Genomic DNA, 13800 nt, shown 5'->3' with positions numbered 1-13800 from the left:
GAAATAAGAAAAATCCAACATACAATGGTGTCCTTGCTTCTCCATGCGGTCTGCTACTTGGCAAAATACAAGTCAGTGTATAAAATATATAGGCGCTAAAACCTCGCCAAGAAATCTACTTGATGTCCAAAAACAGATGCTGTCCAAAATATATGGTCAACGGAACTGTGACATAAAAACAAAAAGATTTCCTCATTCTTTATAGACTTGACAACTGTACAATTCATGTTTATGACAGGTAGAATATAACTTATGAATCATTATGTAATCTTGATTCATTAAGCTGAACTTTGCACTGTAGGTGCTAGTGCAAAGCACACTCCCGAGTTTCTAAGCTCCCAAGATTTTCATCTCCATTGCATTCAATTGCTCCATCAGCCATGGCGTCTGTCGATTTCAGGAAGGAGCTGGACTGCGCCATCTGTCTGAGCACTTATACAGATCCTGTAATGCTGAGATGTGGACACAACTACTGCCGGGATTGTATAGATTCTGTGCTGGATACACAGGATAAGTCTGGACTTTATTTCTGTCCTCAGTGCAGAGAGCATTTTTATAAACGTCCTACACTGAAAAGAAATATAACTCTAAGTAACATAATTGAGAAACTTCTCACCTTTCCAAAAGCACAGAAGGACACTGGAAATTTTTGCACTAACTGTATTCACTCTCCTGTACCTGCTGTTAAATCCTGTCTGCACTGCGAAGTTTTCCTATGTGACAACCACCTTAGAGTTCATAGCAAGTCTGAAGAACACGTCTTATCAGATCCCAGCACTTCAATGGAGAAAAGAAAATGTTCTGTCCATAAGAAGATCTTGGAATATTACTGCACTGAGGACGATTCTTGTATCTGTGTGTCCTGCAGTTTGGTCGGAGAACATCGGGGACATCAGGTGGAGATGCTGGATGAGGCCTCTGAGAAGAAAAAGAAGAAAATGAGAAATGTTCTCCAGAAACTGACCACAAAGAAACAGATGTCCGATGACAAGGTCCGGAGTCTGGAGAGGCGCTGCCGGAGAAAGGCTCAAGAAAAAGCAGCTGGAGAAGCCGAGAGAGTCACTGCCCTGTGTACAGACATCAGGAGACGGGTGGACGACCTGGAGAAGAAGGTCCTGAGTGAGATCTCCAGGAAGGAATCGGAAGAGTCACTGTCACTGTCTGCTCTGATCCATCAGCTGGAAATAAAGAAGGACGAGCTGTCCAGGAAGATGAGACACATTGAGGAGCTGTGTAACATGACGGATCCACTGACTGTCCTACAGGAACCAGACACCGGTGACTTGTGTGATCCTGAGGAGGAGGGAGGTGATGAGGACACAGGGGGACATGATAAACAGCCCCATGATGGAGATCTAGCTTGGATTAAAGGGACTTTTCATGCAGAACTATCTAATATCATGGCAGACCTACACACTAGCTTGTCTAGACAACCAAAACAAATTAAAGACTTTGATAATGAACAAAATCCACCCAGTTACTCAGAAGGTTTTCCTGTTTTAACATCAAAAAATGGAGACAATCAGGGAAAGATCAGGATTGCTGGAACTATGGGGATCTATGTGGAGGATCCTGCAGACATATTACTGGATGTAAATACAGCTGCTAATAATCTCCATATATCAGATGACCTGAAAATGGCAACCTGGACACAAACAGATGAAGAACGTCCAGAAACCGCAGAGAGATTTCAGGACTATAACCAGGTGATGAGTAGCAGAGGATTCTCCTCGGGGCAACATTACTGGGATGTGGAGGGCAGTGAGGTGGCGGAGTGGATGGTGGGGATGTGTTATCCCAGTATAGACAGGAGAGAAGATCAGTCTCTTGTTGGATATAATAAAAAATCCTGGTGTCTGCAAAAAGAAAATAACTATTCAGTGCTACATGACAGTAAGGAAATCCGAATACCAGATGAAATCTCCAGTGATAGAGTCAGGATATGTCTGGATTATGAGGCCGGGCAGTTGTCCTTTTATGAGCTGTGTGAGCCCATCAGACACTTACACACCTTCACTGCCACCTTCACCGACCCCCTTCATGCTGTATTATGTGTGGGTAATGGCTCTCTAAACATATTGGGCGAGCATCAACCTTGATAAACCATCATAATGTAGTAAATCTGGCCAGAGAAGGGTGACTAAAGCTAGAATCTGACTGCTAGAGCTACAGGTCAACTTTCCTCCATGGTAGCAGTCCCTTTGACTATACTGCTAAGGTTCATCATCTAACGCAAAGAATAAAGTGATTATATTGTACAGTTTTAGACTGGAGACAATAATGGATTCTGCTCATTTGTAATGTTTTGTCTCTGCATGTTTAAACATCTTTGATAATACACCTTTTTAAGAAAAAAAGGTGCGCCAAAATTTTGCGACTTTTCAAAGCAATTTATGCCATATTTCTAACACAATTGCTTTGATGAATCAACCCCCATGGGCTTTACAGTGTCTGACCAGCAGAATCATTTCATAGCTAACATCAGTCTATGTAGAGGTGTCGCTCAAATTCTTGTGAGCATTTACTGCTTTTATATGTCTCATTTGGTCGATGTGCATTCAATTTTGACATATGAGAAAAATAATTTATTTTCCAAATTTCTAAATAAAATTTGTAATAAATAATAAATAAAAAATAATTGATTGTACAATTTGTACAGAGATATATGTTTGACATTTTTTGGAGAAAAATATATGTATATACTGTTGGAATGGGGAGTGTCTATATTTGTGTTCAAGCTTTATTATATATAAATGACTGCAATCTATTTTATTTATCTTTATATAGTGCCACTATATTTTCCAGCACTTTAGAAATTTGAGTGTGTTTATGCATTTATAGATAGGATTAATGCTCATTAAAAGATAAAAAGAACAAAAAAGTGGCTAAAAAAAAAAATAAAAAAATTGGTATATCTAGGCTAGATTTACACATTTGTTTGTTGAGGTCCCTGATGCCACGGACCGCCTGCGACTCTTCTGACCTGAACTCAGTAGCTAATGGTCCGCTCATCATTGGGCATAATTGCAAAGCATCAGACGGATGTCAGATTGGCTTTATACGGCAAATCTTCTTGAAAGTTGTCATGTCTGATATTGGAAACATTCAGCTCTTGCATTTGGGGAAATAAGGTTAATTTTCCTTTTTCTATTAAATATTTTTGTTATGATAACCCAATTAGATGAAATCTACCTTATCTTTATAATTTTTATTCTTTTTCGGGGTCACCTTTATCTTTATCTACATAACAGCTGAATATTTTGGGTTGCTAATTTATGCAATACAAATTAGAAAAGAGAAAATTTGCTCTTCCCATGGAATTCAAACAAGTTACAATTAACTTTGCAGAAGATTGCATCAACTACAGTAGGATCATACGACTTTAAGTGGGCTTCCCCATGACATCTTTAAATTATTAGATTATATAATACAGCTCAGTCAATTAAGAATGACTATAATAGCCTGTATAAAAGCAGGAGCAGGGAATGCAGCAGCCATTATGTGGTAAATCTGAATAGTGAGAGGATGTTTCAGCTCATGCCTTAGTCATACAGATATTGAAAAGATCAAGACTTTAACCTCAATGACATATGTGCCCCTCACAAAAAAAAATATTCTACATATATAAAGTTATCAATACCACTATACCATGACCAAATATTACCTCCATACTGGTATTGAACCAAATGTAGTAAACAAAGACTAGGTCCCCTATTCATGAAGGTGTTTGTGAAAGATTTCTGGCATAAAATACCGTCAAATGTCGTAAATTGGTCCGCCTTCACACAAGTCAATAACTCTGTCACGACATTGACATACATTTAAGTCATATGTCGTGTCCCTACCTGATCACACATCTTTCCCGGTGGATGATGACTTCCATCCATGTTTGTTATGATGATGTTATGATCTTGTGAACGCCAGCTGACGTTCAATGGAGATTATGATTTTCACTATTCATAGCAGAGCTAATGCCCTGCTATGTATCGCACAAGCACTCAGACGATTGCAACTTCCAGTCCCCTAAAGGAACTTATTAAATACAGTAGAAAGTTACAAAAGAAAAAATATAAAAAATCGTAGAAAAGAAAAAGAAAAGTTTAATTCACTCCCCCTTTTGCCTCATTAAAAATAAAACAATTACCGTAAATAAAAAGTCCGATCTATCAAAAGAAAATGAATCCGATTGGTTAACGGTGTAAAAAAGAGTAAAATCAAAATGCCAGAACTACGGCACATTTTTTGTCTTCTTGTAGCATTGTAACAAAATGCAATAAAAGGCGATCAAAACATCGTATCTACCTCAAAATGGTATCCATAAAAACCTCAGCTGAGAGCGCAAAAATAAGCACTCACCCAGCTCCACATGCCGAAAAATGAAAAATTTCCGATTTCTTTTTTCACCAATTAAATAAAAAAAAAAACTATACGTTTGGTATCTGTGTACCCATACTGAGTTGGAGAATCATAATACCAGGTCAGTTTTACCATTTAGTGAACATGATAAATAAAATAACCCTCCAAAAAATTGTGAAATTGCACTTTTTTTGCGTTTTCAACGCACTTGTATTTTGTTCCTGCTTTCTAGTGCATACAGTCTAGATCACGTGAAGTCATTATTTCCCTCTACTCCTCTTTGGTCAGACCTCATCTGGAATATTGTGTCCAGTTTTGGGGACCACATTTTAAAAAAGACATCAACAAACTGGAGCAAGTTCAGAAAAGAGCGACCAGAATGGTGACCGGTCTGCAAACCCTGTCTTATGAGGAAAGGTTGCAGGATTTGGGAATGTTTAGTTTGCAAAAGAGAAGACTGAGAGGAGACTTAATAGCTGTCTACAAATATCTAAAGGGCTGTCACATTGTAGAAGGATCAACTTTATTCTCATTTGCACAAAGAAAGACTAGAAGCAATGGGATGAAACTGAATGGGAGGAGACACAGATTAGATATTAGAAAAAACTTTTTGACAGTTAGAGTGATCAATGAGTGGAACAGGCTGCCACGAGAAGTGGTGAGTTCTCCTTCAATGGAAGTCTTCAAACAGAGGCTGGACAGACATCTGACTGGGATGATTTAGTGAATCCTGCTTTGAGCAGGGGGTTGGACCAGATGGCCCAGGAGGTCCCTTCCAACTCTACCATTCTATGATTCTAGTGCATCGTGTGATAAAATGAATGGTGTCATTCAAAAGTACAACTCATCCCACCAAAAATAAGCCATCATATGGCTATGGGGACAGAAAAATAAAGTTATGACTCTTAGAAGAAGGGGATTAAAAAACGGAAAGAAAAAAAAAATCGCCATGTCATGACGAAGACAATCGCTCTGCTCGTGACTGCAGAAGGAACATGTGCAATGCCAGGGGAAGTGTATATGGCTGCCACCTAAAAATCTGGCAAGTTAATAAACAAATGATTATAACAACCTGTAATTAACATATTGTGTGGAAATATGAAGATACCCCCGGAGCATGACTTTATGAGGGGGCGCGGGGTTATGAAGAGATGTCTTTAGTTCTACCTCACCACAAGAATTGGAGGAAACATGTCTGCAGTGTCAGGGACTATAACACTGGGGTCATCACCTCACATCCCAAGTGCTGTGACCACATTCACCTCAGACATCTTGTACTAGTGTAGTATCCGCTCCATCATCAAATCAATCAATATATTACCTCAGGAATTCATGTCACCGCTATGTCTCCTGATGTATCTGCTACCTCTTCCCTCACACACGGCTGATGCTGTTTCCATGCAGCCTCATGGCGGATGTGGCTCATATCTCAGATTACTGAGGTATTATACAGCTTCTTCATGAGTCCTGGTGAGCTGATAACTAAATGACAAGGAACAAGGGCTGTGTGTGGATACCTGCCATTACTGAGGAATGATAAGGGCCAGATACAGGTTTCTGCCATTACTGACTGAGGTCGAGGGCTGTGTACAGGTTTCTGCTCTTACTGAGGGAGGACAAGGGTCATGTACAAGTTTCTGCTGTTACTGAGGGAGGAAAAAGGCCGTGTACAAGCTTCTGCCCTTACTGAGGGAGGACAAGGGTCATGTACAAGTTTCTGCTCTTACTGAGGGAGGACAAGGGCCGTGTACAGGTTTCTGCCATTACTGAGGGAGGACAAGGGTCATGTACAAGTTTCTGCTCTTACTGAGGGAGGACAAGGGCCGTGTACAGGTTTCTGCCATTACTGAGGGAGGACAAGGGTCATGTACAAGTTTCTGCTCTTACTGAGGGAGGACAAGGGCCGTGTACAAGTTTCTGCTCTTACTGAGGGAGGACAAGGGCCGTGTACAGGTTTCTGCCATTACTGAGGGAGGACAAGGGTCATGTACAAGTTTCTGCTCTTACTGAGGGAGGACAAGGGCCGTGTACAGGTTTCTGCCATTACTGAGGGAGGACAAGGGTCATGTACAAGTTTCTGCTCTTACTGAGGGAGGACAAGGGCCGTGTACAGGTTTCTGCCATTACTGAGTGATGACAAGGACCATGTCCAGGTTTCTGTTTTGACTGATGGAGGAAAAAGGTCATGTATAGGTTACTGGCTGCCCTAACCAGGGAAGGACAAGGGCCACTTACAGGTTATTACCTGCCCTTACTGGGGAAGGACAAGGGCGATATTCAGGTTACTACTTACCCTTACTGAGGGAGGACAAGGGCTGCGTACAGATTACTACCTGTCATTACTGAGGGAAGACTAGGGCTGTGTACAGGTTACTACCCGCTCTTACTGAGGAAGGAGAACGGCCAAATACAGGTTACTACCTGCCCTTACTGAGGGAGGAGAAGGGCTGCGTACAGGTTACTGCCTAATCAAAAAAATGTCCACAGGACCAGGGAAGAAATATCAAAAGTGCAATCATATAATCCCTTTTAAAAACATGAAACTTTAATAAATTGAGGTAAAAAACACCCCCTAGTGCAATAACACAATTACAAACTCTATACATAAATAACCTACGATAGCCCTACACTAGCCTGCTATCCCTTCCTGACAGTGGAGGTTGGCACCCTAAAAGATCCAATTATTTGGCACCCCCACTCCGCGGCGGCTGTCTCAGACTTGCCCTAAATGACCCTTATAAACTACAGGTGGGAAAACAATAAGTAAATAAAAGAGATGAAAAAGATGGTGCTTAATATAATACACAGGCTATTAATGTCCAATATATAAAAGACAGGCTATTACATGTAAACATAGAGAAACCTCTTGTATGACCAATAGATAGTAGCAAGTCTTGTCTTTTTGGGTAGTAATAGACCACAAAAAATATACAGTAGATTCCATAAGCTACCAGTAGATAGTGGCAATCTTGTCTTTTTGGTTATTAATAGACTACAGAAAACATAGATTCCAAATGCATTATCAGATAGAGCCAAAAGCAATCTCTCTGCAGTAAATCAGACAAGCACAGACAAGAGGTAAAATATAGCGTGGTTCAATAAAGGAACATTGCACACAGGTTACTACCTGCCATTACTGAGGGAGAACTAGGGCTATGTACAAGTTTCTGCCCATACTAAGGTAGGGCAAGGACCATGTACAGGTTACTGGCTGCTGTTACTGAGAAAGGACATTTGTGTGATGATATCTGCCGTTACTAAGTTTTAGGTGTTCTAATGACCTCATATCACCAGTCTCAAAGGCTATTATGTTGAGCTATAAGTTTTATTTCTGTTTTAGACGCAATGACAACCAGAAATTGCTTTGGCGACCATATGGGCAATGCAATGAAGAGGCCTTCATGAGGGAATGTCATGCTACTCCCACTCCCAGAATAGTGATGTGGAGAGGCATGTATGGTAGTTGGACTCCTCTAATTTTCATTCCAAGTATACTAACCACTCTATGTTACATTGATTTGTTCATAGATCCAATGGTATGGCCATTTCTCCAAGTGACTCAAGAGGTGGCTCGCACTACTGTGAGTATCTGGCGTGGCATAAATGTTCTACCATAGCCTGCAGTATCTCTAGGCTTGTTTCTCATCGAACACATCTGGGACATGATTGGTTGGCAATTACATAGGGATCTGCCAGCAGCACATCTTGATGATTTACATGATCAACTGCATTCCGCATGGCAAATCAATGTTCAAACAAGATATGGACATCAACAAATTTACACTATGTACTGTGCGTAAAGCAATTACATTTTAAATTAATTGATATGAATTTATGATAAAAATGCTGTTATTAGGCAGATCTATCACATTCACTAAACTGTTTTTTTTTCTCCGATTCCTCTTTTTTGCATTTTGCCTCATATCCTGTCCCATTGCTAACAGCTTCCCTCACACTCAATGACAATTTATATATAATCTGGTAACTGGTTTGTGCAAATTTACGTGCACTACCTTATTTTTAAAAGGTGGTTGAAACATGGAAATCACTTTCTACCGTTAGGGTCTGATTTACTCATAGATTATAAGCTTGTTTTCTTGTTCAAATTAGTAAATTTATTCTTCCATAATATCTGATATTGTTTGTACACGTATCCTCTGAATTTTAAAGTATGCAGAATATGTTAGCTCTACTTATCTAAGACTGTTATTGTTCATTATTATAATTCTGACAAGTTTCCATTAACAGGTTAATGGATCAACTGATCTTGGGCTGCTCACTCAGCTCTGCCCTATGGAGACAGTATAAAACTTGACCCTTTGTTACTGGGTGTGAGAGAATTGTAGGTTAATTTTTCACTTCCCGTGTAAGTCATGGCGTTTGCTGATCCAAGAGACGAGCTTCTCTGCTCCATCTGTCTGAGCACTTATACAGATCCTGTAATGCTGAGATGTGGACACAACTTCTGCCGGGTCTGTATTGATCGTGTGCTGGATACACAGGACGGGTCTGGAGTTTATTCCTGTCCTGAATGCAGAGAAGAGTTTCTAGAGCGGCCGGCACTGATAAGGAACATAACTCTGTGTAAAATAATCGAGAATTTCCTGTTTACTCCACCAACACAGACGGAAACTGGGATCTGCTGCACTTACTGTGTGGACTCTCCGGTACCTGCTGTTAGATCCTGTCTACACTGTGAGGCTTCTCTGTGTGATAAACACCTGAGAGCTCACAGCAAATCAGCAGAACACGTCTTATCTGATCCCAGCACTTCTCTGGAGAAAAAGAAATGTTCCATTCATAGGCAACTTTTAAAATATTATTGCCTTAAGGATGACATCTGTCTCTGTGTGTCCTGCAGTTTGGCCAGAGAACATCGGGGACACCGGTTAGGGACCCTTGATGAGGCCTCTGAGAAAAAGAAGAAGAAACTGAGACATTTTCTCCAGAAAATGACCACAAAAAGAGAGGAGAATGATAAAAGAGTCTGGAGTCTGGAGGAACGCAGAAGAAAAGCTCGAGAAAAAGCAGCTGGAGAAGCCGAGAGAGTCACTGCCCTGTGTACAGACATCAGGAGACGGGTGGACGACCTGGAGAAGAAGGTCCTGAGTGAGATCTCCAGGCAGGAAAAGGAAGAGTCACTGTCACTGTCTGCTCTGATCCATCAGCTGGAAATAAAGAAGGACGAGCTGTCCAGGAAGATGAGACACATTGAGGAGCTGTGTAACATGACGGATCCACTGACTGTCCTACAGGAACCAGACACCGGTGACTTGTGTGATCCTGAGGAGGAGGGAGGTGATGAGGACACATGGGGACATGATAAACAGCTCCATGATGGAGGTGACCTGGATGTGGCTGTGATCTCACACACATTACACACATTATGTGACGTAATATCAGGTGTAAGGAGCGGGATCTATGTGGAGGGTCCTGCAGACATATTACTGGACGTAAATACTGCTTCTGATAATATCCAGATATCAGATGATCTGAAAACTGCGACCTGGACAGGAGAGAAGCAGAATTATCCCGAAACAGCAGAGAGATTCCAGGACTATCAGGTTATAAGCAAGATGGGATATAATATAGGGCGACATTATTGGGATGTGGAAATTGGTAGAACAGGAGAGTGGAGGGTGGGGATGTGTTATCCCAGTATAGACCGATGGGGAGATCAGTCATACTTGGGAAATGATTATAAATCCTGGAGTTTGAGTAGGTATTATGATAAATATTTAGTGATGCATAATAGGAGAGGGATCCGGTTACCTGACAAGATCTCCAGTGACAGAGTCAGGATATGTCTGGATTATGAGGCCGGTCAGTTGTCCTTTCATGAGCTGTGTGACCCCATCAGACACTTACACACCTTCACTGCCAACTTCACCGAGCCGCTTCATGCTGTACTATATATATGGGGCTGTTCAATACAGATATTGGGGGGAAGCAGCAGCAGGAAGAAACCATTTTAATATAAGAAATTCGACCATAGACTGCTGACTGAAACCAAGCATTTGATTGTTGAATTACATGACCAATGAGCTATTTAGAAGGTGGGATAAAGATAATTCCTATGTGTCAGTTGTCCCAATGACTAGATCACTTGGGTGCATGATCCGCTGTGCGAGTACCTGATGATTACTCTTCGAGTGCCGTTGAATACGCGGGATACTGGTAATGTGTAATTCCTGTGTCTCCAGGTGGATATTCCTAAATGTGTATTTTTGTAGAGATCTGATGTGCCAATCATGATCAATACAACATATATTGTTATCTGTCAGTATGTTCATATACTGCTATATACCATGCCACACTGTATACTAATGCAGACAACATATATATCATGTATGTAACTACTATTAGTTGTGCTTTGTTGGAATATTGATTGTATAATGGTTATTCTGAGATTTTAGTCAAATGTCTTTCACAATGCAAATAATTTACTGGAATATAAATCCCAGCATGATTTTTGTATTGTTATATTATCTCAATTAAATGTGAAGCTTAAAGAAAGAGGCTCCGACACTTACTACATTGAAATGGACATGACTTTGGGAAGGAAGAATCTTTACATAGTTGTTGGCATTTTACGTAGAATCCCAGAGTTTCATAATTTTGTCCGACACACAACTCCTTTTCCAGCTTCTCAACCTACAATATCAATGATTCCTATCACTAGTAGGACTAACAGGAGGACAAGGTCAAGGTAAATTTTACAGTGGGGCATCTTGTTCTACTTCAAAAAGAGCACTTGATGTTCACTAGTAAGAAGTAAACTGGACTTTTATGGATGGCCATGCAGTAGGGCAACGAATGCAATTTTTTTGCACGTGACCACACACCTCTTTTCAAACTGCACCACTTCCACACCTTGTCCTTTTCCTAGCATCACGGTTTCGCCCGTGGCTATGGCGTGCACATGTCCCGGAAAAGATGTGGGCTCACAGCCGGAGCCCACATCAAAGGGAGGGATACTAACATCAGCGTTCTATTACGCCCGATGTCAGTAAGGGGTTAAAGGAGTTAGGAGAAGGGAACTCAAATAACATGTCCTTGATTTAGCCAGAGAGTCCAAAACTAATGGTGGAGGGCCTGGTCATTCAATTGTGAGTCGGTGGCCAAGTGCTGAAACTCAGTACAGTATTTCTTAGCACTATGATGCCCCTAACAGGACTGTTGATTTACTTTCTGCATAAACTAATCAGTCAGAGTCATCATATTGAAGCCCTAAGGCCTCAAGAAACATGTTGACTATAGCCCCCGTTACACACTGCGATATCGCTAGCAATATCGCTGTAAAGTCACTGATTTTGTGACGTTACAGCGATATTGCTAGCGATATCGCTGCATGTGATACTTACCTCCGACTGGCTCCCCCGCTGGTTATCGCTGATCGCTGAAGCTCCTGGATCATTTCTCGTCGTCCACTTCCTGCGGCGCTTCCTGCTGTGACGACGAGCGACGCGTGGAGCCGGGCGGGAGGACGCAGGATCGCCGCGTCTGACAGGTAAGTAGCGATCCCCGTCCCCTGCGATGTCGCTGGTGAGATCTGCCTGAGTGGCAGCTCACTAGCGACCACCCAGCGATTCACCAGCGATCCTGAGTCGCTAGGTGTAACGGTACCCTATGGTCACTTGAAAATCTGTCAAGCAGTTTAATCTTGGGTTCAGAGAAGGTAATTGCTGCAGGGACTTTAGCTTGAGCGGTTCCATGATACTAAAAACACTCTACAAGATCCTGGACTAAATGGGTCAGGTCTTACATCTGATCCATCACAGTTTAGCAGGGATCCATATATGGGTCAGCTATACTATACCAGGGGCACTATGTGTAGTTGCCTGGCAGTTAGTGATGGACGAGTAGCATTGTTGCTGGGGTCTCCCCGAGCACAGGGCTGCCACTAGGAATTTCAGGGCCTCATACTGGCAAAATTTTCGGGGCCCCCTTGAGACTCCACGCAGGCTCCACCCCTCAAACTGTCCACCGTCCCACCGCTCTCTCTTGGAAAAACTCCACTTCTCACCTATCACACAGTTCCCATCACCAGATCACACATATAGCCCGCAGCTTTTGCTTTGGACAAAAGATTTTTTTAAGCCGCCACCATAACAGGGTAGACACTTTTGGCCGGGCTCTACTCAACTGTAACCTATTAAATATTTGTTAAAATATGTAATACACTTTAGGTATATTTTTATTTATTTTTCAATTTTTAAAATGACCAATAATATCACATACAAGGAACAAATACTGCTACACCATGTTCTGACCACATATTACCACTAGAGTTGAGCGACTTTTGCTTTTTTAGGGTCGCGTTTCGTTTCATGAAACCCGACTTTACCAAAAGTCGGGTCGAGCAAGATCGTCCGATTATAGGGAAAAGTCGGGGTCGTCCCGAAACACGAAACCCAATGTAAGTCAATGGGGAATAAAAGTCGGCAGTGAGAGGAGGACAGGAAACACACCTACAGTGCCCATTTGAATGCCAAAAGCATCAATTCTTCTTACTTAAGCTTGTCAACCTTAATTAACTTCATAATACAAGTTACGCACTGAAAAATGGGGGTTATTTGGCTAAATTTGTGGGGGGGGAGGGCTGGCTGCAAGTTTTCATGTGCCCTGGGCGAAAGAGCGCCCCTTTAACACATACCACAACTCATCATGCTCCGATATGGCAGAGAAATAGCGGTATAGTACAATGAAAAATACCTCACTTTTTACATCTCATGACGAGGCCCATCTATTTCTCCATACAAAATCATTGGTCCCATATAATGTTTGAAACAGTATATGATGAGCTCCACATAATGCTACAGTATATGTTGGTCCCCATGGATGAAGCTCCACTGTCTTATGGGCCCAAATAATGCTCCAAACATAATGGGCCCCATTTCTACTGCTCTAGTGTATAATGGGCCCTGTAAATGCTGCTCCAGTGTCTGATGTCCACCTTTGGAATGTTCCAGTGTATGGTGGGCCCCATCTATCATTCTCCAGAGTATAGTGCTCCCCAAAAATTGCTGTCCCAACATAGAAAACAATCAAATAAATCTCCTCGCTAGGGAATCCCTGTACTTGTCTGGACAGGTGCTGTAGCTTGCTTAACAGCTCGCCAGCCGTTCTCACGCCCAGTATGGATTGCACGTGATTGCACAAAGGTTAGAAAGGGTACCGTATCCCTGGATAACATGTATGGATAGCGTACACATTCAAAATATATGTCTATACAGCATGAGGCAGGCTCAGACGGTGTTAGGCCCAGTATGGATTGCACGTCATTGCACAAAGGTTAGAAGGGGTACCGTATCCCCGGATAACATGTATGGATAGCGTACACATTCAAAATATATGTCTATACAGCATGAGGCAGGCTCAGACGGTGTTAGGCCCAGTATGGATTGCACGTCATTGCACAAAGGTTAGAAGGGGTACCGTATC

At 41.8% G+C, this 13800-nt stretch overlaps 2 protein-coding genes across 2 annotated transcripts; both read left to right on the top strand.

The window, feature by feature from the left end:
• Window positions 1-234: 234 nt before the first annotated feature.
• LOC141083350 (tripartite motif-containing protein 14-like) lies at window positions 235-2656 on the top strand. Its single transcript, XM_073567560.1, has one exon. It carries the CDS (start codon window positions 381-383, stop codon window positions 2097-2099), a length of 1719 nt encoding a protein of 572 aa, XP_073423661.1. The 5' UTR covers window positions 235-380; the 3' UTR covers window positions 2100-2656.
• Window positions 2657-6299: 3643 nt separating this feature from the next.
• LOC141083351 (E3 ubiquitin/ISG15 ligase TRIM25-like) lies at window positions 6300-10866 on the top strand. The gene has a single exon (XM_073567561.1). The coding sequence runs from the start codon at window positions 8730-8732 to the stop codon at window positions 10329-10331; it is 1602 nt and encodes a 533-aa protein (XP_073423662.1). The 5' UTR covers window positions 6300-8729; the 3' UTR covers window positions 10332-10866.
• The last annotated feature ends 2934 nt before the right edge of the window (window positions 10867-13800 follow it).

The sequence above is a fragment of the Dendrobates tinctorius genome, unplaced genomic scaffold (assembly GCF_039654945.1).
Source record: "Dendrobates tinctorius isolate UK_male_01 unplaced genomic scaffold, ASM3965494v1 ptg000020l, whole genome shotgun sequence".
Classification (NCBI taxonomy): domain Eukaryota; kingdom Metazoa; phylum Chordata; class Amphibia; order Anura; family Dendrobatidae; genus Dendrobates; species Dendrobates tinctorius.
Note: the sequence above shows the minus strand (reverse complement) of the source record. Positions and strands in the feature narration are given on the sequence as shown.

What these genes read in the sequence shown, in the direction of transcription:
- LOC141083350 (XM_073567560.1), top strand. Translation starts at nt 381, where the DNA reads ATGGCGTCTGTCGATTTCAGGAAGGAGCTGGACTGCGCCATCTGTCTG.
- LOC141083351 (XM_073567561.1), top strand. Translation starts at nt 8,730, where the DNA reads ATGGCGTTTGCTGATCCAAGAGACGAGCTTCTCTGCTCCATCTGTCTG.